The 20,289-nt window shown below is 39.9% G+C and overlaps 4 protein-coding genes across 6 annotated transcripts; 2 read left to right on the forward strand and 2 right to left on the reverse strand.

Moving 5' to 3' along the window:
- Window positions 1-813: 813 nt before the first annotated feature.
- On the forward strand, window positions 814-7,117 carry rhof (ras homolog family member F). The gene is made up of 5 exons (XM_071465197.1): window positions 814-3,666; window positions 3,864-3,951; window positions 5,166-5,275; window positions 5,620-5,754; window positions 6,004-7,117. The coding sequence occupies exons 1-5, from the start codon at window positions 3,532-3,534 to the stop codon at window positions 6,166-6,168; spliced, it is 633 nt and encodes a 210-aa protein (XP_071321298.1). The 5' UTR covers window positions 814-3,531; the 3' UTR covers window positions 6,169-7,117.
- A 973-nt stretch (window positions 7,118-8,090) lies between these two features.
- On the reverse strand, window positions 8,091-15,534 carry tmem120b (transmembrane protein 120B). Its single transcript, XM_071465192.1, has 12 exons — window positions 15,377-15,534; window positions 13,229-13,347; window positions 12,678-12,794; window positions 12,523-12,582; window positions 12,315-12,410; window positions 12,138-12,227; window positions 11,857-11,922; window positions 11,641-11,702; window positions 9,982-10,074; window positions 9,624-9,688; window positions 9,310-9,378; window positions 8,091-8,867 (listed from the first exon to the last, which is right to left on the reverse strand). Exons 1-12 carry the CDS (start codon window positions 15,437-15,439, stop codon window positions 8,751-8,753), a joined length of 1,017 nt encoding a protein of 338 aa, XP_071321293.1. The 5' UTR covers window positions 15,440-15,534; the 3' UTR covers window positions 8,091-8,750.
- Window positions 15,535-15,736: 202 nt separating this feature from the next.
- morn3 (MORN repeat containing 3) lies at window positions 15,737-18,224 on the forward strand. 3 transcript variants are annotated; one of them, XM_071465193.1, is made up of 6 exons: window positions 15,737-15,884; window positions 16,379-16,539; window positions 16,664-16,821; window positions 16,911-17,070; window positions 17,173-17,357; window positions 17,539-18,224. In XM_071465193.1, exons 2-6 carry the CDS (start codon window positions 16,404-16,406, stop codon window positions 17,602-17,604), a joined length of 705 nt encoding a protein of 234 aa, XP_071321294.1. In that variant the 5' UTR covers window positions 15,737-15,884; window positions 16,379-16,403; the 3' UTR covers window positions 17,605-18,224. The 3 variants fall into 3 exon arrangements, with proteins under 3 accessions (XP_071321294.1, XP_071321296.1, XP_071321295.1); XM_071465195.1 differs by having other exon boundaries at window positions 17,173-17,273; XM_071465194.1 differs by having other exon boundaries at window positions 15,843-15,974.
- Window positions 18,225-18,880: 656 nt separating this feature from the next.
- orai1b (ORAI calcium release-activated calcium modulator 1b) lies at window positions 18,881-20,269 on the reverse strand. The gene is made up of 2 exons (XM_071465196.1): window positions 20,130-20,269; window positions 18,881-20,022 (listed from the first exon to the last, which is right to left on the reverse strand). The coding sequence occupies exons 1-2, from the start codon at window positions 20,241-20,243 to the stop codon at window positions 19,465-19,467; spliced, it is 672 nt and encodes a 223-aa protein (XP_071321297.1). The 5' UTR covers window positions 20,244-20,269; the 3' UTR covers window positions 18,881-19,464.
- Between the last annotated feature and the right edge of the window lie 20 nt (window positions 20,270-20,289).

A 20,289-nucleotide genomic window follows, 5' to 3' on the forward strand; every position in this document is an offset into this window, starting at 1 on the left:
TTTCTCCTTCTTCTCGGTGATTCTCAGAGATACAACGGGAAGTCTTTACACAAGGGTGATTTTTCTCGAAAGGGTTTATGTTTTACAAGGAGTTTTTTTAAAAAAAAAAAAAAAGCGAAGAAGAAAAACAGTCGGCGGTGCTGTGAGGAAGGAAACGTTAATAAGCGCGTTCAGGCTGTCGGTTGCTGGGCTGACTCGCCCTGGCAACGGCAGTAATCCGAGCGCTCTGGACGGTTGCCATGAGAGATCGAACGTGGTGCAGCACCCCCCCGCACTGCCATATAAGGTCAACAGGAACCCTCTGCAGCAGCACTGTAGTTTTGTATCTGGGTGAAAATAACACCGGGGGGTGCTTCGGGCTTCCGCGTCTGCTCTCTCCCTCTCTTTGGCTCGACACAAAGACCGTAGGATCACCGTCAGCCGTGCGCTTTAAGTGCTGTGTAGCAGATAATGCAAACAAAACAAGATGCGACTCCCCCGCTTTCGGTGAAGGAGCTTAACATTTTGGGGAGGGGGGGTCTTTATTCGTGTGCGTAAAAGTGGTCTCCAGGTGCGCCACTCCACGGTGCTTATTACGCACCGTGCTGCGGCGTGTGTGCAGTGCGTTTGAGGACAGTCGGTGTGTCAGAGGCCTGTTCTCCAGATATCCACTCCACGCTGCGGCTGCCAAGTACGCGCATTCCTCCATCTGCAGGTCACGGGGCTGTAGACAACGTCCCTCTCTCTCTCTCTCAAACCTTTAGCGACCCCCACCCCCAGTACAATGGGGGCAAAACTGTGAGGATTTTTGTGTGTGTGTGTGTTACAAAGGTGAACGTTTGACATTTGTGAGGGGGTTTTGCGTTCAAATCCGTTTATGAGGTTATTTATAGGCCTTAAAAAAAAAAAAAAAAAACTCCTCCCCGGTGGGTTGCGCCATTCAGTTGTGCACGGCGCTGACAGACTGGAATATTCCACACAGAGGATTGGCCTCTCTTCTGGAGGACAGCTGTCTCTCTGCACGGCGAATAACTATTTTTGACAATTGTTCTTTGTTTATTAACTGATGTGAGGGGGCTTTACATGTATGGATATTTTGTAAACCTTCAGGACAATTTAATATCCTTTACAGGGTTGTTCAGATGTTTTACTGCCAGTTTCACCTCGTGTGTCAAACAAGCACTCTTTTTTTTAAAAAAATAATTATATTACAGCAATTTTTCATAGCTTGTGCTACACAATACCATGTTGTAAAAGCATATGGGGCACATGAGAACGGTGTGTGGCTGTTTCTCTGGAGTCAGAAAAACCAGGCAGGCAGACAAATTGCCACATGCACTTTGTCTCTGTTTTTCTTTGTATGATCAGCCTTTTACTCTGACGGATTGTTCCCTGAATCAAATCAGGTATTCTCTGCTCTTTGTGTTTTTTTTGAGTATTTCTGCGTACACTTGCTTATTGAAGGATTTTTCAGGCAGATTGGTGGTACTGTATTTGTTTTATTTAAATCAGTAGCTCTTCTTCTTTCTAGCTCTTAGATATCTGCATGTCAGTGTATTATTTTCTAGTAATATTCCACAGAATGGTTTGTGATTTATTCTCTTTTGCTTGGCAATACTATCACCTGTCTGTGTTTTTGAGATGCTTAAATAAATAGACTTAACACTCATTTTTGTTTTGTTGTGGAACCTGAAACAGATTGCTGTAATGTTTGATGGACCTACACTGCAGTTTTAAACTTTAGATTATATTAGGCCTGTATTTAAAACAGTATTTTAGCCTGTTATGACATATTGAATACACACTACACTAAAATACACAGTGAACATAGGTCATGCTGCAGAACGACATGGCTGTAGGAGGTGAAATTCTCTTTTTACTTATTACAGTATGTGTCCATGTGTTATAAGGCAAAATGCTTGAAGGATTACATGTTGTTTCTTAAAATAGGCACAGTGAAAGGCAGTGTCAGCTTATCTTCTTAAAGGGACAGCTTGCTCAAATTTTCTGGACCAACTAACTGCATCCTTTCCCATTAGTGACCACTGAAATTTAACCCATAAATTTGACCTTGTAGCCTACGATGGATTGAGTTTGGCTGCCTTAATGACAGAGCAAATGTTCCAGACCAGACAGTGAATCAAGAATAATCTTAAAAATAATGTTTTTTGTGTATTTTGATTATGTACGCTCATTTTCTCTGAACTGCTCTCTCCTGACACCCTACCTACTTGTAACTATTAGCATGGTTCAAACATATTCCCAAGCTTAATATTCAAATTTTTATTTTCTTGCATATAATGTAATGTCTATGGAAAATTTATCTCCAACTCAGTCACTTAATTTTGCTCTTTTAATGAGTTTTCTGCTGGATAAGATGCCCGTACATTTCACCCTGAGCCGGGAGAGAACATTGAGTTCTGACGCCCAATCTGTGATGTCACTGCCATGTTCAGCCATACAGGCTGAGCAGAAGAGTGTGACGGACATCGTCCTTGTAACTGCCCCTGATGATTCAAAATGATCACATGAAGGGAAAACTATTTCACTGTAAGAAACATACCATTATGTGTAAACAACAACATGGTCGAATATTGTTAATATGGCGTAAAACAATTTAAATGAATTAAATTCATGTCATTAAATTTCATCAATTACAATTTTATACTTAAATTCTATACTGTGACATAGTGATATTTAATGATTTACCTTCAAAGGAGTAGTACATAAAGATTCGACTTCCACACCTCACAACGAAGAGGGTGGACAACCCAAAACAAAAGGCCTATAGGTGTTGTATACTTGAAGTATCTGACAGAAGTGAGGCAGCTGGTTTATAAGAGGCCATGTTATTATGTGTACTTCATGTAACAGGAAGAAGAGGGGCTGCACTTTTACCTGTGTTTATTCCTGAAAAAACAAATTCACAAACGTAAAAAGCTGTAGTGGTGGTACAAGACGCTAATTCAGCACATTCACCGTCATCAGACCATCTCCGGGCCACACATGACTTCACAGATAAGAATCCAGAGGTCTTACTGTAGTGATTACTCTGTTTCAACGAAACTTGTTGACTTATTCTCAGTATTAGGACTGAACATTCTCACATTATCTCACACGTACACTTCTCTGGATGGAGGCAGTACCTCAGATTGAGTACCCACCCATAGACTGAAAAAGGCAAGCATATGCAATAGAGGAAGTAGGAGCAGCCGGACTCAGATGCTCCAACGTGCAACTCAGCTGCTGCTTTATTCGTGCCTAGAGATGCTGCTTCAGTGAGCAGATCGGCAATAGGACAGGAGAGAAGTGTAGGGGGGGGGGACAATTGGAAACAGCTTCAGTGTGACAGGAACAGGAAGTGGTGAACAGAGTGAGCTACCTGGTAAAACATGAGGCTTGTCTGTTCCTCTCTCCCGACGCTGTCTGTAAATCATCTCAGCATCTCCAAAGATAGATTCATCAGGCTTTGCAATGCATTTAACTTAAATCTGGAGGGAGTCTCTTCAGCCCTGTCCTGCCTGGTACCTGTTTGACCTGTTTGGAGGCGAAATGACACAAAACGGTGCTGCGACCGGTAATGGTACCGCAAAGAAGGGAGAAGAACTTAAAATTGTGATTGTTGGAGATGGAGGCTGCGGGAAAACATCTCTTCTGATGGTTTATGCTAAAGGTGATTTTCCAGAGGTAAGAGGTGCTTCAATGTCAGTGTCTCTTAATATTGTATACTAGTTTAGGTAGTACACTTATTAATGTGAGCTGAATCCATATGTTAAAGGGTGCACTTACCAAATAATTGTGCAGAGATGACAACATATAAAACAATATGTCAATACATAGCTGTACAATAAAATCAACATCTATGTCTTGTGTGTCAAAAACAGAAATATGCACCATCGGTGTTTGAAAAATATGTCACCACTATCTCTCTCGGAGGAAAAGAGATAAAACTCAACCTGTATGACACAGCTGGTAAGTCTCCTTCTCAAAAAATCACCTCCATGGATCAGTTTTCATTGTCAGTGCTGTACATTTTACATCATGTGAAAAGAGGACATCTGGGTTTTGAGCAGTCACCACATTCTGTGTCACTGGGTGGAATATAATAGAAACACTGCGTAGATAAAGAGCACAGATACTGAGTCAGATGTCAGTGTTGATGTTACTGCTGTGGGGAGGGGGGGGGGGGGGGGGGGGGGGGGGGGGGGTCATTATTTCATAGTGTTCTATCTTTTAAGAAAATAAAGTTCAGGCATCCTAACACTGTGGTTCATTCTGTCTTTATAGTCTTGCTCTGACACTGACAGACATGGAGGAAGTGGTAGATCGATGTTAACGTCAGAGCATCATCAAAAGCATCTTTCAGGAACTAACAAACTGTTTGCATATTAGTAACTACTGGCGAGCTGTTATGGAGACTTAAAAGGCAAATTTACTGAATGAAACAGTTTCTTAAAAAAACTTCATGAAGTCAAATAAAATCTCCTGAGTGTGTGACTTCAAACAGCCAAGTTACTGTATTTTTATTTTAGCCACTGGCTAATATTAGAGCAAGCCTAATATCTGAGCGTTATTTTTTTATTAGTTTACAATAGATCCCGCTAGGCCTGTTGAACATCAATACTTTCTAAGTTTGGATTGAAAAAAGTGTCTGACGCTCTGATTGAGTTTGAGGTTATATTTATTTGTAAAAGTAAACACTAAATCTAATGTGTCTACATTTGGTACAGAAGGGTTTCAGAAACAGCAAAGTCTCGTATTCGTGGTCCCTAAGCTGAGGTGTTGATTTGGCACCTGTGTGGATTTAAACAACACTCAGTTGACCACAAAACTGAATTTTTTTGTATTTCACAATGTGCTGTATTTCTGTGGAACATAAAACATGAAGTTCCTATGTGAACTGAACAGCTTTCAGGAAAACCCATGACAGAGTGTGTTGGCAGCTTATCTTTTGTATAACTGCAGCAGGGCGCCTTACATCAGCACAAAAGGAAGCTGAAGCCAGGATGTGGTTTTCTACATCTACACCAACGTCGAACCATATGTCGTCTCTGGATGTTTAGACCTCTTTTTTTTTTCTTTCAAAGTCTTGCCAGTCCTTTGTACACATAAGTAGTCATTCATGGGTGTTTGCACACTTCTGCACTTATCAGCTAACACATATGTCACACCTTTGTTTTTTTTAGGACAGGATGACTATGACAGACTGAGACCACTTTCATACCAAGAGGCTGACCTGATTCTAGTCTGCTTTGATGTGACCAACCCCACCAGCTTTGAGAATCTCCAGATAAAGGTAATCATTGCTACAGTGCACTGACAACATGCCAAGTTTCACATGCGGGCGATGTCACTGTCCAACTGGAGTTTCAGGTTTGCTGTTGAAGTGATTGTAAATGATTGTTAGGAGCCTGTTGTGTTGGTTTTGCCTGTATTCTTTTAGCTATGATTAACTCAGCAGGTATGGACATTGACCTCGTGCATGCAGACAGGACTCAACACAGTGCAGGCACTTTCTCTCCTCAGTACTTATAGTGTGAGAATTGCTATCAAGGAACATGATCCTAATGTTAAAAAAGATATTATATATCAAAGCAGTGAGGGAGACATTTAATATAATTCTTTATTTTTTTAATGCAGTGGTACCCAGAGGTGAAGCACTTCTGCCGGGAGGTCCCCGTCATCCTGATTGGCTGCAAGACTGACCTCAGGAAAGACAAAGAGTGCTCAAGGAAACTGAAGGCCATGAATTTGGCTCCCATCTCTTACACACAGGTAGGACGAGAAGACGTCTGCAGAGATTTACTCATCTATGAAAATCTTTGGTTGAGGTTACAGGATGTAAACTGCAGTATGCAAGATAAGAGCACCCTAACCAGAACCTACAACCACATTTAACTGTACTGCAGTTCCAGTGCAATAACAGACTTATTGCAAATGTACATTTTTCTTTATTTATCGCCTTTAAATCGCTTTCATACAGTCTAATTCGTGGTGTTGATGTTGGGTTGGTTTTGGGTGTAGGGTGAGGAGACCCGGCAGCAGATGAATGCAGAGCTCTACCTCGAGTGTTCAGCAAAGTATCAGGAGAACGTGGAAGACATTTTCCGTGAGGCCACCAAAAAAGCTTTGGCCTTCAATCGAAAACAAAAGAACTATAAGAGGAAGAAGAAATGTGTGGTTCTGTGAGGTCAAAAGGGCAGAAGCTTGAGGACCCCACTCTCCTACAGGCAAGCGCCACTGGTGATGGCCTCATGTTTCATTTTCAGAGTGGTCGGACATTCAGACACCAAAGATGCTTGGTGTCTTAGACACATGTGGAAGCAGCTGGTGCACTGGAAGTTTGGGCCCCAGTCAGTCTCCATTTACCGTCAAACGAAAATGATGCAACAGGAAAGACAATTTTGCAAGAAGTTGCAGCGTGGAGATTTTCTAAAGGGGTATACAACTTGAAAGGGCTTTGGTCAATGTATTTTCTACTTTTGTACAAGAATGTTATTTTTTATATATTTTTTCTAATACAAAACTTTGCACTGTTCACACACAAATGTGTTTTATGAAAAGGTATATTTATTGGAGGAATTTCAACAACTACGTCAACAAATACCCTGATAAAAGAACCTAGTTGTTGAAATTCAATTAATAATGGCACTGTAGCTTTAACAGTAATAAGAAAAAAAAAAAAAAAAAAAACTTGATAAACACCCAACAGGGTTAACTCATTTCCAGTAAAACAGAAAACTGGGCTGGAATGTTTTGAAGCTGCCTCAACTCAAACAGGGCTCTTATCTTTACCTGCAGCGCCCACTAGTGTTGAAGAACCTGAACATGTCAGTTTGTGTCTGAACAAGAAAGAGAGACAGCAACATTTTTAATTAGGTGTTTATTAATGTTTTTTTACAACAATGTACACAGATAGAGAAATTGTCAACCGTCTCTTGTTACTGATCGTTTTCAGGCACCAGTTACAGTCTTGAAAATGAACGATGAAAACGTTGTTTAACATCAGATACATCATAAAAACGAGGAAAACAAGTTGTCTTGTGCATTCTGGCAGCTCTCGCATCAAATGTAACATTTTGGTCTGTAACTCAACGTGTTTGAATTTTCCCTCAATAAAAGTGATACATAAATGCTATGATTCTCTTCAGGACCATGACTGCATTGTGTGGGGAAAAAAAATTGAGAGAAATGTAACGCCCAAGTCTTTGGATTTTCAAAATAAAAAGTAGCAGTACATTTTTATTTTTTATTTTTTTGCTGTGACAGACCAGAGGGAGAATAAGGCAACAGATACCTGACACCACTACAGCTGTTCGTTTGAACCCACCTGACCCTTCGCTGAAAAAACAAAAGGACTCTTGTGTAATACTTTCAAACAAGCGTGAAATGTGAACCAGACAAAACTACAGTGAACTAGAGCAAAAGCCCCAGAACTGGTCATAAATAAATTCATACACATCTAATTTAGTATGTTGATTGGAATAAGAAAAACAATAATTCAGCACATTATTAATCATCATTGTGTATCATACTCTTACAGTACCGGTGCCAATAGCAGCGTTTGATCGTAACACATTTCTGCGACACTACAGAGCAAAGTGACCTGGCAGCACAGTAACGACAAATCCAAACAGTGTGCATGGACTTCAAGTGTTGAACTGAATTCAAACCATTGTGATAAAAATGATTAATAAGCTTGAAGCTCTTCCTATACCAGTAAAAATTTTGACCATTAGTGAAACATGATAAACCTATGCATATATTACAGTTTTTTAGCATCATGTTAATGAGAAGATAAGATATCCCTCAATCCTCAATTCTGTAGACAGTTTTTATGTATATGTATATGTATGTGTGACTTAGATAACCAGGTTTAGGCATTGGATCATAGATAAACCTTTATGTCTTTTGTTATCGCTGCCTGAAGGGACTGACAGTGTTGCATTTCCTTGTTGTCCTGTGTCTCTCTACGAATTAAGAAAAACAAACCAGAGCAGCCGCTGACTGCAGACTGGGGAAAAAAAAAACAAAAAACAAAAAACCATACGACATGGACATTTTTTTCCCCCCATGAAACTGAAGGTAACTCTGGGCAGTCAAGTATCCAGTTTGTTTTTTGTTTTTTTTAAGTTGAAAGACCTATATTTGTTAATTGTGAGAACAAAAGTCTAGTGAAAAAATACTGGTTAGCAGTGAGATAGCACAACAGGGAGCTGAGAACTACAGAGCAGTGCCGAATTGATCTTGTCCAAGTTTGTTCGAGCCAGAGACAGTTTGACTGTTACTACTTCACAGAAGTATGAAGTATGTACATGACAGACGTTAGGTCTTCAAAGGCAAACTATATTCTGCACTGTTCATTGATGCTACCTGCCCTCTTTTAGTTGCATATGATTTGAACAAAGGCTCTCAGACAGATTCATGCACTGACACAAACACCCAAATACAATGCATCCTTCCCACTCACTTTTTATGTACAGGTTAAAGCGACAAACTGTTCATCTATGAGGTGAACAACACCGTGTGCGTTGGGACCGACTGAGCAGCAACATCAACGACAACAACGAGTCATTAGAAAGCAAAAGCCTGTTCGCCAGATACTCCGGCTGGACGCCGCTGCTGTAATCAAAGCCTGAGAGAAACAGTGGTTTCAGCTTTGTCGTCTCCTGGCCTGATCATACTGTGGACAGTCTACCAAGCGATTGTGCGTGTTGCTTCAGAATTACTGGCCGTTTGAGGATTCTGAGGTGTCTCGATGAGTTTATGTCTCAGTCATTTTTTTGCACCTTTTCCTGGTTTGTCTGAATTTTTTGGTGAACAACTTTTACCGTGGTAAGAAAGTTTCCCAGGAATAGGACAAGAAATGTCAGTGCCAGCATAAATACCTGAAAGAAAATGGGGAAACAGTTTTTTATTTCAAGACAAGTCATGACAAGCAATTTTATCATTGTGTAACTGTGGCCGATGTCTGCATTTCGAAATGTTGAAGGGTTAGAACATGCTGAGGCAGGAGAAAATAAAATTCTTCCAAACACTACAACTGACTTCATCCCTTTAAATTTAATTTTAATTTAGTTCATTAGTGTCCAGAAATTGAGTTAAGCATGTGTGCGGCGTGCGTGCTGCACATCTTTGGACATAACTTTTAAACATGAGTGGCGAAGCAATAGTGCAAACTCTCATTACGGCCCCAACTGTGCCTTTGTGGACACTGCTTCGATGAAGACCGGCAAAATGCATGAATTATTTTAAACAGAAAGCCTGTGAAACTCTGCCTCGACATGTCTCATGACATTTTAGTGATGGATCTGCCAATGCAACCCTTACCTGCCACTCCTTACAGTCCTCATGTCCTGCCAAGCGAAACAGGGTCACCGAGTTGTACAGCTGCCAAAACTGCAAAGGAACAGGAGGCATTATCTTTCGTAATATTGCTGCAGACTCTTGTTACATAAGCTCATTTTTCTTTGGTCCACATCTTTTTTTCCTCAGATGATACAGTCGCCATCAAAAATACTACATTAGTTGAACTACGTGCTCTTAAAACTGATTCATTTTTTAAGCTCTTGCTACAGATCAAATAACACATACTGGTGTAAAATGTATTGTGGCATGATCTTTTCTTTTTTTTTTTGACTTACATGGCCAAAAAAGAGGAATGGCAAAAGAAAAGTGAGGCCTCTCCACATCCAGGACTGAAATCCCTCTGCAGAGACACACAAGAAATGTAACAGTGACCTTGGGACAACATGACAAAATACTACACAGATGATCGCCGTGCCGCCATTTGTCTCCGACATTAAAGATGATTCGAGCAGCAAATTCACTGAGGCCTTACTCAAGTTACTCCGACATCTGCGTGGCAGCACTCTGATGTTAACAACTGTCTCCATCTCTCACCTTTGCCCTATTTTTTTCCCCCCCCAGACATGGTGTTGCAGATGACTCAAGAGTTCAAACGAATGAAATAACTACCACCCAGAATAGCTTGCAACTCACCCACTGTGAGGTCCAGCTGATTTCTCTCCCCCAAAGCTCGCAGCCGGTATAAGCAGCCGCTCTGGTAGTAATACTGGAGGAACTGAACAAAGCCTGGAGGACAAATGGATCGCACAATTTACAGATTACCGCACAGTCAACACAAACAGATCAATGGGGTCCAGATGACCCAATTCATGCCTCAATCACTAGATTAACACCAGTCACCTTCCCCCATAAAATTTGAGTACAAAGCAAAGTAAACAGAAGTCTGTGAGGTGAAGCTTTACACACTGAGATGGGGTTGTTGTGTCCTCAAAAACACAACACATCAAAGAACCACATGATCATAGTTTAAGCTGAATTTGTCAGGTGAGGTTTTTCTTTTTTTTTCTGAATTACTGAAACATTTGACTTATCATGCAAAACTGTGACCGGAGAGCCCCATCACATTAGTTCTCACACCATGAGTCTACATGTGATATGGTAAGCAATGACTGTAATGTAACCACCAGTATGTGACATGACTCCACTTCTCTATTCTGTGACTAGACATTTTTACAGAAGCTCCTGTTTAATGCTAAAATATATAACCTTAATTAATGACATTCATCACTTCATTCATCGAGATCCTTGTGTCTACCTGCCGCTCCACGAGTTCATTTAGTGTCAGCTATTAGTGTGAGGATCCCACCAGCTTAAATACATGTAAAAAGAAAAGCGACTTTCAAGGACATTTCAGTGTTGCGTTACAAAGGTTGTTTTTCAGGTGATCCTGCCCTTGACCTGCTCTGGCCTTGGTGCACTATCATAGCTTGGCTTCACAGAATGTCAACATCCAACACGGGAATATTTAAAGGGAAATGCTGAGATAAGCAGCTTTTTTTTTTTTTTTTTTTAAACCGTTGCATCTTTAGAGTTTTTAATTTTAGCATAAACACAACATATTTGTGTACCAGTTGAAAACTGTTATTCGCTGCTACTGCTATTCAATTTTTTTGGCTCAGCACCTCACCACTTAGATATTTTATCTAGAGTTATGCCATCTGTGTCAATTTTAGTTAAAAAAAAAGAAAAAAAAAGAAAAAAAAAAACATTGTGTTTTCAAGTGTTCAAGTGTAATTATTCTCACGCAGCACGTTCAAGCAGAACTGAAATGATCAGTCAATTGTGGACAGAAAATTCATTGGCAGCCACTTTGATAAATAATTTATTAATGTGGCTACACTTCATTAAAGTCAACAAAAAAGAAAAAAAACAAACTATGAAATCCTATGTTTGCTACAAGATACTCGCAACAAAAAAAGTGATGACATTAACATTGTTTGTTGCCAATGCAACATCTTCAGGCAAGCCTGGCACAGCGCTAAAAAGCAACGTATTATTTATTTATTTATTTTTTTTTCCAGGCTTTTTATTCCTTTATTTATGGTTGCAGTAAGAGAGAGAGACAGGAAAGTTCGGGAGAGAGAGGGGATGACGTGCAGCAAAGGGCCGTGGGTCAGATTTGAACCGCAGGTTGCTGCAGATTCAACACTGACATGACGTCAAACCCCAACTAGTTTTAACAAAATCAGCATTAGCCTTTGTCAGCCACACCTCAGAGAGCCCACAAACACACACAAAAATGTAACATCCACACATTCTTTTTTTCCTTGCAAAAAGATTTCAAATTCTTACTCTGATAGATGGAGAAAGCAAGAAACTGGCTTCTGAACATCTGATACATGGGCCCCTCCGGCCTGTAAGAAGACACAAGGTTAAACAGAGATTAAATCAACACTTACACAGTGGCCTTCATTGCCTCAGTCATTGCTATTCTACGTGCATTTGAACAAAAGTTCAAATATGATTACTGAACAATGTGATGTGATGGAACCAAAGACAAAAACTCACCAGGTTAGCATCACACCTGACAGAAAGGTGGATACATAATGGTGAGACACCCACCAACCTTTGATCCTGGGAAGGAGAAAAAAGTATGTGAAGAGATGAAGAAAAGACAAGAAGGCAAGTTCAAACTGAATACCTCAAAAATTCAGCAAGCATCTCTTTAAAATAAAAATCACATCAGAGAAATCATAAAACCTCTCTTCAATTTAAGGGGAAAAAAACAAAACTTCAGTGGTTTAACTTTACAGTTTCAGCAGCACGACCGAATTAATATCACAACAAACCTGGAGCCATTGCTCATGAGGATGCTTTCCCTTATGGTCAATGTGCAGTAGTACCATACTAGCAAGAAGTTGAAGATTTCATCAGTGACACTGAACAAAACAGAGAAAACAAAATAGTGAGCCACTCTGTAATCAGTGCTAACAACACGAACGCTTGAGGGGAAAACAGAAACTCACCGACAGTTGAGAAAGAAGAGGCAGGTTATGGCTCCAAACATCAGGATTATTGTCATATAAAGCTTGAACTTCTCATACTCATCTTTATAGGCAAATCTGTGTAAATAAACAGAAGACAAGAAGAAAGTGAGTGGCTGACAAAAAAAAAAAGTCTAAACCTAAAGTCTAAACCCGTCTCTTCATACTCTCCTTAAAGCAGAACACGTACTTTGCCTGGTTGCTGAGAAGCGTCACGTTCACATTGCCCAGGACCAAATTCAAGTACAGTCTGGAAACAAAACAAAGCAAAAATATTCATATAAATACATTTTAGAAAAAATATTCACTGTCCATGATGAACTGGTGACATGAAAAAGTACTGACCCATTCTTCTTTGGCAAATACGCTTCCATGTCAAAGAACACATTTTCCTTATCTTTGATTTGTGTTTTGATGTCTGTTATGAGTGTCAGTTCCTTCTCGTCACATAATTTCGCACACCTGTAAAGAAAAGACAAATGATGATGAGGAAAAGTAAACAAGAAGAGGAAAAATAGCATAACTCTCTACATAATAAGATTCAATATCGTTGTCAATTCATGACAAAGTGTCTAAGTGAGAAATAATAATTAAATTACCACAGATAAAGACTATAGATCTACATATATTTAAAATAATAATAATAATCTTTCATGCACCCTTTCCACAGCCTCTTCCTTAGAGGGGGCACTCCAGACTGATCTGGGGACACTGTTAGGGTAATTGTTTTGTTTTTTTTAAAACCAAAAATATCTGCAATTTCTAAATAGTGACTGAAATTGGCTGATGAGGTAGATTATGACACATCAGTACACTCACTATAGTGTAAGCAAATAATTTGTTAAAAGACAAACAAACAAAAATCGTGGTGTTCTGCTCATCAAGAGAACACTTACTTGGTCAAGCTGTGCCTGAGGTCTTTTAGGCATTTTCTCTGTTTACTGATGGCGCTGCTGCATGTTGCCTGAAGATTGGTGAGCTCCTCAAGTTTTTGTCTGTATATTTTGTGAGTTTCCTGGGGATCAAATAAATGCACAAACATGAACAAAGAAAAACTGTAAATCCGCTGACTGAGAAATGGGCAATGAGTCATAAATGTACATTTCTACAAATTAAGAGAACTGCAGTCACAAATGTATCAAAACATAAGGACAAAACACTGTTGATGAATGATGACAATCAGCACAGAAAATAACAGAGTTTTGTTTTTGTCATACTCCACTGAAAACACTTCTTTTAAAGAGTGACAGTGTATCCTGATCACCAAAATCTTTGCCAGGCTTTAAAGCATTCTCAGTGGACACTGAAAAGCTTTTGGCGAATACACTCTCTATTCAGTGGAGATGGAAATGCTGTGAAATCTTGTTTCACCCTTCTGTCCAAATACTCTGATGTGGTGAAACACATAATATATCCCAGTTTACAGGCATTTTTGCTGGTAAACCAAACCTCAGGTTCCCCACTTTTTCCCCTTAAGCAATGAGTGTGTGGAGGACAGGATGTACATCATCATATCAGCAGACATAATCCTGTGGTGTGAGGTTAGGAACTCATTCCCATTCCCCCTCCCAAAGAATGATTTGCGCAGCCACATGACTCTTGACATGACTTCCTACACATATTCTAATATGACTATAGAAAAAACTATAGAAAGATCTGGATGGGATCATGTAGCGTGGAACTGTCACGACCACGAACGGTCAATCTTTGTTCAAGACTTCCACAATGAATGAAGGTGTTTTTTCAGCTACTGTATCTTTCTTGTCATTTGGGCAGGCCAACTGCAGTCCTGCTTGAAAATAACTTTTAGGGAAAATGGGTTTAATGTACAAAAAGTGAACCACCTGAGAACTCTTGCATTTTAGGGGGTTTGTATAAAAGTAAAAGCTAAACATACTGGCTCATGCACTAAACGAAACACTGGGAAATGTTTCATGGAGGCTGTGGACTCCAGGTCTGCTGTGACCTTGTGAAATCCACGTCTTAAGGTTAGCAACACTTTGAAAAACATTTTTGTTTACAATGTATGTTTGTCGCATCCCAGTTTTTTTCTCATCAATAACTGTTAACATGCAAACAGCCATTTGAAAAGTGATGCAACACTACAAAGGTTTACTAAAAGTCAATCACCAATCTGTTCATGGTCAACTCTCTTCAAACCCACACGAACTAGAGTTAGGACTTGGACCTGAAAAGCCACAGATGTGAAGATATAAAATCTAGAAGGGGTTTCGCTGACTATGAATGGGAGGCTGTTTCTATGCAGGTGAAATATCTGACATCAGTCATTCAACAAAACATGTGAGCTTCATTTAAGAAAATCCCAGGACAGCTGACAGTCACCTCCATCATCTGTCCCTGTGGAGCAGCTCCACATTTTAAAATTTGATCGCCATCACAGATCCACGTCTCAGTTGTCTGATGCCAGAGGGGTGGCACCACAAACCACATGACGCCCTTTGTACCTCAGAGTAAATGGTTATCTTGTCAATCAACATCTACTAGTATTGACTTATATTGTTGTTTCAAGTTAGCCTGCTAGCTAAGGTGAACTAGCGTGGCAATGTTGCATGGGTATGCATTCAGTGACCACGAAATAATTTACTGAGGCATAGCAACAGTAACAAACACGTGTAGCTTGCAAACTTTTTTTTGTAATCGTTTAAAACATGAATCAGTCCCACGGAACTGTACTGTGTGGTTAGCTAAGTTACTGTAGCTGCTCATTAGCCGCATCACAGAGTAGCAGCAAGACAGGCAACCTGCTGCTAACGTTAGCGGCTAAAACAGAGAGATGTTACAGTGAAGTCAAAGGTAGTAAACCTCCACGGAAACATAAACCCTTTCAGAAACTGCTAATAGTAGCGCGGTTTTTGGCTCGATGCTGCGTTTAAGGCTGATCTGAGAATGAATGGCGAATAGGAAAGAGCCAGCCAAACTAACGTAGCCACTACTGTATGTGTTGTCAGTGCCATCCACGACACACTCCAGCCAGCAAATCTACCACAGACGATGATGTACTCGTTTGTAGTGTTTTCTGTCACCTGTAACTGTTGATATTCCTCGTCAATTTCCTCCCACTCCGTCTGGAACTTGGGTTTAGACATTGTGTTGCAGTAGCCGATGGGGCGGAGAGGACGGCTGCAGTCCGGATCCCTCCTCACTCAGACTGACCGTTCACTCAGACGTTCTTCTGGTTGGGCTGCACGGAGCATGCGCACAACCGTAAACCAACCGTCCTAGCTGAACGTAACCTGGACCCACAAGTGAATACAAATTTAATATAAATGAATAAATAAATTTTATACGCATAAAATGAATTACATATCAGTTCCATACAAACATTACTAATTTTAAATGAACTTTTAAATGAATTTGCACACCAAGTACGGTACACAATTCTGTTGCTAGGATACAACGAATAATACATTGATGACACCAGCTAAACTCCACACTGCCAGCTCCTTCTCTTGACTTATTCGGTAGCTCCCTGGCTTGAGTTTACAAGCGGATTGAGTTTAATTAAGTCATCCGCTTGGACACATCGCTAAGGTACAAGAGCTTTGCTGTGAATGAGTGTTTGACATCCCAGTTTGCCCGGTGTTAAGTTAGTGTTTCCAGTTAGTGACGCTAACCGGCCAGGTAACTAGATGGCGTTGGCCGTTAGCAAACAAGCTAATTTAAACAAATGTAACTTTAACTCCGAAATGTGCATTGGTCACGTCCACTTGTCTGCACTCTGTTCTCTGTTTTCTTGTGTTTGCAGGACATTTCATCACTGTTTTTACAAAATCAATGAAAAGACAAGCTACAGTGATATTTAAACACATTCAGAAAGGACTTGTTTCTTTTGCCTGATATTCTGTATGGCAGTGTCTATAAATTTGATTTCCTGCATTTTCTGCCGAGGAGGGAAATGAATAGTTTTTCTGCTTTTGTTATGATATTGTCAATTTATTTTTTTTATTTTATTTTATTTTTTTTTAGCAAAATAGGCTAACTTGTTTAGCTGCATGAGTCTAACATGTTTTACTTTTATGTTGTAGGGTTTTCATCAAGCTACCTCCAGCCATGCCAGATAATAAAACATCTCAAAAAATCTCAACACTCTTGGATATTAAGTCACAGAAATGTGGACCGCGGCGCACAGTTTTCTCAGTCAGTGGAAATGAATACACTGGAGAGTGGCAGGACAACAAGAAGCATGGTTAGATACTGCGTTGTGTTAGTGTCCACTGAATACTGACACGTTTGTGAACACCTGGTTGTGAATCATTATATAGTTTGGTTACACAATAGCTAAAATGTGTGTGGCTCTTAATCATTTCAAGGAAAGGGAATGCAGGTTTGGAAGAAGTCTGGTGCCATTTACAATGGAGAGTGGAAGTTTGGAAAACGTGATGGATATGGTATCTACAGTGTACTACTTCCAGGAACAAAGGAGTATGAAAGGAAGTACTGCGGAAGCTGGAAAAATGGAAAGAAGCATGTATGTATCTGATATACTGCCATATATGTGCATGATAACTAAATGTAATTACACTGTGATATGTTTTGCATCCCTTTCTGTCCCTTCAGGGGTATGGGACATACTTCTATAACAACTCAGCAGTTTATGAAGGGGAGTGGAGTGAGGACCATCGGAGTGGCTGGGGAAGAATGTACTATGAGAATGGAGACATCTATGAGGGAGAATGGATGAAGGATAAGAATGACGGACAGGGCATCATTCGATTTGGTAAGAGCAATTTGCTTTGCATACATTTTTATCAAAAATAGACTGTAATAATGAGGGAAAGATGGTAAGTGTGAAAACTTTACTTTCCAACTTGTGTCCAAGCAAATGGAAACTGGTATGAAGGGGCCTGGCAAGATGGCAAGAAAAACGGTAACGGAAAGTACTACCATTCTGACAAAGGCCAGCTTTATGAAGGCTTTTGGGTGAGTGGAGTAGCAAAATGTGGGACCCTGTCTGATTTTGGGAGGGATGAAGCACCAAACCCAACGAAATATCCAATTCCACAGGTACTACACCATGACTATTACTGCCATTGTTACAACTGTTACTACTATTACAGCCACACCTCTGATTTAATGACTAGATTTTTCTCATGTCCCTGTCACCACTTGCATGACACAACAAAATTATCATGGACAGGAAAAGCAGTATTGTGGATTAAAACATGAATGTATCTTCTTTTTCAAGATACGCCTGGTGGATATGCAGTTGGTTTTAGAGGAAGCCCAGTCAGCCCACCTTGATCAGTATTGATGAACAACAACAAGAGGATCAACAGCAAGTTTCCACCCCACCATACACACAGGCAAAAAATTAAAAAAGAAATGGCATAGTGATATTCAGCATATTCAGTTTGTCCAAATATTTACACCCAAATAATTTGTTCTTCGCTGTGGAGCAAACCAAAATCACGGACTGATATTTACAATGTGCTGAAACCAAAAGTGATAAAATTTAACTTGTTAATCCTATGTACTGCCAATGCAGGTGATCAAACAACTGCGACAATAATAAAAGGCTAGCTGCTAACTGTTTTTCACATTAGAGAACAGTATCCTAACTTATTATCAAACCATGTATGTGAAGAAGAATAGCTACTGATAAGTAATTACTGTATTCACTACATTAGACCTGTTTGATACTAATGCAAACAGACATCCAAAGGCTATCAAAGCTAGTTATGTAATAAATTATGTATGTGTATGTGGGATATCCAAATGGTAAGTCCTCATTTTTTTCTTCTAGGGACTGGTCAAATATTAGGCTTTGTTGTATTTTTTGTACATGATGCATTCCGGCAATACTTGTACACTCTAACAGTCCCTGTGAACTTGTAAACTAGACACAGTTAATCATTAAATGAGAAAGCTCTAGTACTGTGTTTTGTTCATTGTTGAGGAATTAATCTAAATATTCAAGCAATACTACCTCCAACAACCAACCTTGAAAGATGAGGACTTCCTCCCATGACAATCCCACCTCAACCTCTAATTACGATGAAATATTTGCACCTACAACCAGGTCTTAAAGTGACTATATTACACCAAACAAATACCTTAACTTCTGAATGGATCTTTAACCACATCTGAACTTCTACTTCCTCCAACACATACTACTAACTCAAATCTATCCATTTCTCTAGATTGTTGAGAATAACCCCCCAGTTAAATTAAGTTAGAATAAACATCAGTTTGATGGAAAAGCACTCCATGGGTACTAAGTGTGAATGATGAAAGAAACATGCTAATTCAGGATATTTGACACAAGCGCAGCATTCTGGCTTTACAAAATAAAGCACAGAGGAACACTAGGGTCCTAGAACACTAGAATACCCACAGGTACTCCATGCTCTGCTGGTTATACAGCATAAGGATAATGATCTAAAAAGATATGTATTAATTCTTCTCATCAACTTAAAATGTTCTAGATGTGACTTGCTTAACCTGTGTCAGTGATTATATATAAATTGCATAGATATGTTTTAAATATATTCAAATTATTTTCTAAACTTGGAAACTTTGACTGCCACTTGGTAAAAAAAGTGTTTATTATTGCGCCACAGCCTGTGCTACAATATGTCAGCAAATATACCCAAATAATACTGTAGTTTTGGCAGCTGTTGAGTCAGTCTACACAAACAACAGGCATTACAAATGCAAACTATGAACAATACAAGAACATATACGCTGTGAACAAGGAAGAAAAAGTTAAATACTTGTGGTTCACAAAACACAACAAGGTAATATGTATTAACACTTACAGTGTTCACTGACAAACAGTTAAATAAATGCAGCAGGCAACAGACAGGATTCCAAGTTATTGTTCAGATGTCTCTGCCATAATGTAAGAGACAAAATCAACCAACTATCACAGTTAAGACTCTCCAATTTCAAGTTACATGCATTATGGCAGATTTGTGAGTTCACAGTTGATCAAACATGTCTTCTAAAAATACAACTCTTTTCACAAAAGAAAATTTCACAACAAAGAGGTGAGATATACATCTTCATTCCTGTAAAAAAAAAAAACTCGAAGCCAATAATGTGGCTTCTGGCTTGGAGAGATCCCAAGGGAGTCAGAGTCCCACCATAGATTTGTATCCACCATACTTGTCTATGGGAAATGTGAGCTCGGAGACTGCAAGATGGAAGATTCCCCTCTGTTGTCCAGCTCGTTTTGAAGCCTGGTGAGGTTAGAAAGCTCCTCCAGCTCCTGGAACTGTCTGTCAGTCTTGTGGCTGACCAAAGAGCGGTAAAAATGCACAGCAAAGACAATGAAGACTAAACCAAAGGGGACCATGATAGAGGTGGAGGTAATGGCAGCAGCCACGCCAGATGAAACTGTATTATTGCTGGACTTGTTGGGCTTAACTGGCAAAAATTTGACCCAGCAGAGTAGAACCACCTCGGCTAGGAAGAGCAGGGTACCAATGACTGTGGAAAAAGCCCATGCTAGTTCAATGTGTCGGTGCATTCGCTCATGTGGAGACTCCTTCACAGAATTGAGGTTGTGGACATTGCTGACAGCCTCTATATTGGGCAAAATGCAGGTGCTGACCATCAGAGCAAACAGGTGAACAGCCACAAGAACAGTAGTGCAGGCACTGAAGGCAATAAGGAGAGCAGGTGGGTATGGATAGCTGTTGTCCAGCTGCACTTCCACCATGGCCACCTGTAAAGGAAGGGAACAGGAAACACAACTTTATACAAGTCACTATTGCATGATATGACTGATTCATCTACAGAAGAGTTGGAGGATAGTTTTGGAGACAGTGTTACCATAGCAAATCCAGAAAGCAGAGCTGATGTCCGACTTGAAGCCTTCAGTTTAGCTCGACTCAGGTACAGCTTTCTCCAGGACAGTGCTTGCAGTGAATGCTCGTTCAGACTCATGTTGTGTCTTTATCAGGTGACTGGACGAGCGGCGCCGGTGTAGTTA

Source organism: Trachinotus anak, unplaced genomic scaffold, assembly GCF_046630095.1.
Source record: "Trachinotus anak isolate AG129_WGS33_773 ecotype Australia unplaced genomic scaffold, CSIRO_AGI_Tana_v1 ptg000028l, whole genome shotgun sequence".
Lineage (NCBI taxonomy): Eukaryota > Metazoa > Chordata > Actinopteri > Carangiformes > Carangidae > Trachinotus > Trachinotus anak.

Excerpts from the sequence above, each read along its gene's own strand:
- orai1b (XM_071465196.1), bottom strand. The coding sequence starts at position 20,243 with ATGAGTCTGAACGAGCATTCACTGCAAGCACTGTCCTGGAGAAAGCTG. Across the intron at positions 20,023-20,129 it reads TGCTTTCTGGATTTGCTATG|GTGGCCATGGTGGAAGTGCA; the intron begins GTAACACTGTCT and ends CTTCCTTTACAG.
- rhof (XM_071465197.1), top strand. The coding sequence starts at position 3,532 with ATGACACAAAACGGTGCTGCGACCGGTAATGGTACCGCAAAGAAGGGA. Across the intron at positions 3,667-3,863 it reads CTAAAGGTGATTTTCCAGAG|AAATATGCACCATCGGTGTT; the intron begins GTAAGAGGTGCT and ends TGTCAAAAACAG. Across the intron at positions 3,952-5,165 it reads CAACCTGTATGACACAGCTG|GACAGGATGACTATGACAGA; the intron begins GTAAGTCTCCTT and ends TGTTTTTTTTAG.
- tmem120b (XM_071465192.1), bottom strand. The coding sequence starts at position 15,439 with ATGTCTAAACCCAAGTTCCAGACGGAGTGGGAGGAAATTGACGAGGAA. Across the intron at positions 11,923-12,137 it reads CTCATGAGCAATGGCTCCAG|GATCAAAGGTTGGTGGGTGT; the intron begins GTTTGTTGTGAT and ends TCTCCTTCCCAG. Across the intron at positions 8,868-9,309 it reads AGGACTGTAAGGAGTGGCAG|GTATTTATGCTGGCACTGAC; the intron begins GTAAGGGTTGCA and ends ATTTTCTTTCAG.
- morn3 (XM_071465193.1), top strand. The coding sequence starts at position 16,404 with ATGCCAGATAATAAAACATCTCAAAAAATCTCAACACTCTTGGATATT. Across the intron at positions 16,540-16,663 it reads GCAGGACAACAAGAAGCATG|GAAAGGGAATGCAGGTTTGG; the intron begins GTTAGATACTGC and ends AATCATTTCAAG. Across the intron at positions 16,822-16,910 it reads GGAAAAATGGAAAGAAGCAT|GGGTATGGGACATACTTCTA; the intron begins GTATGTATCTGA and ends CTGTCCCTTCAG.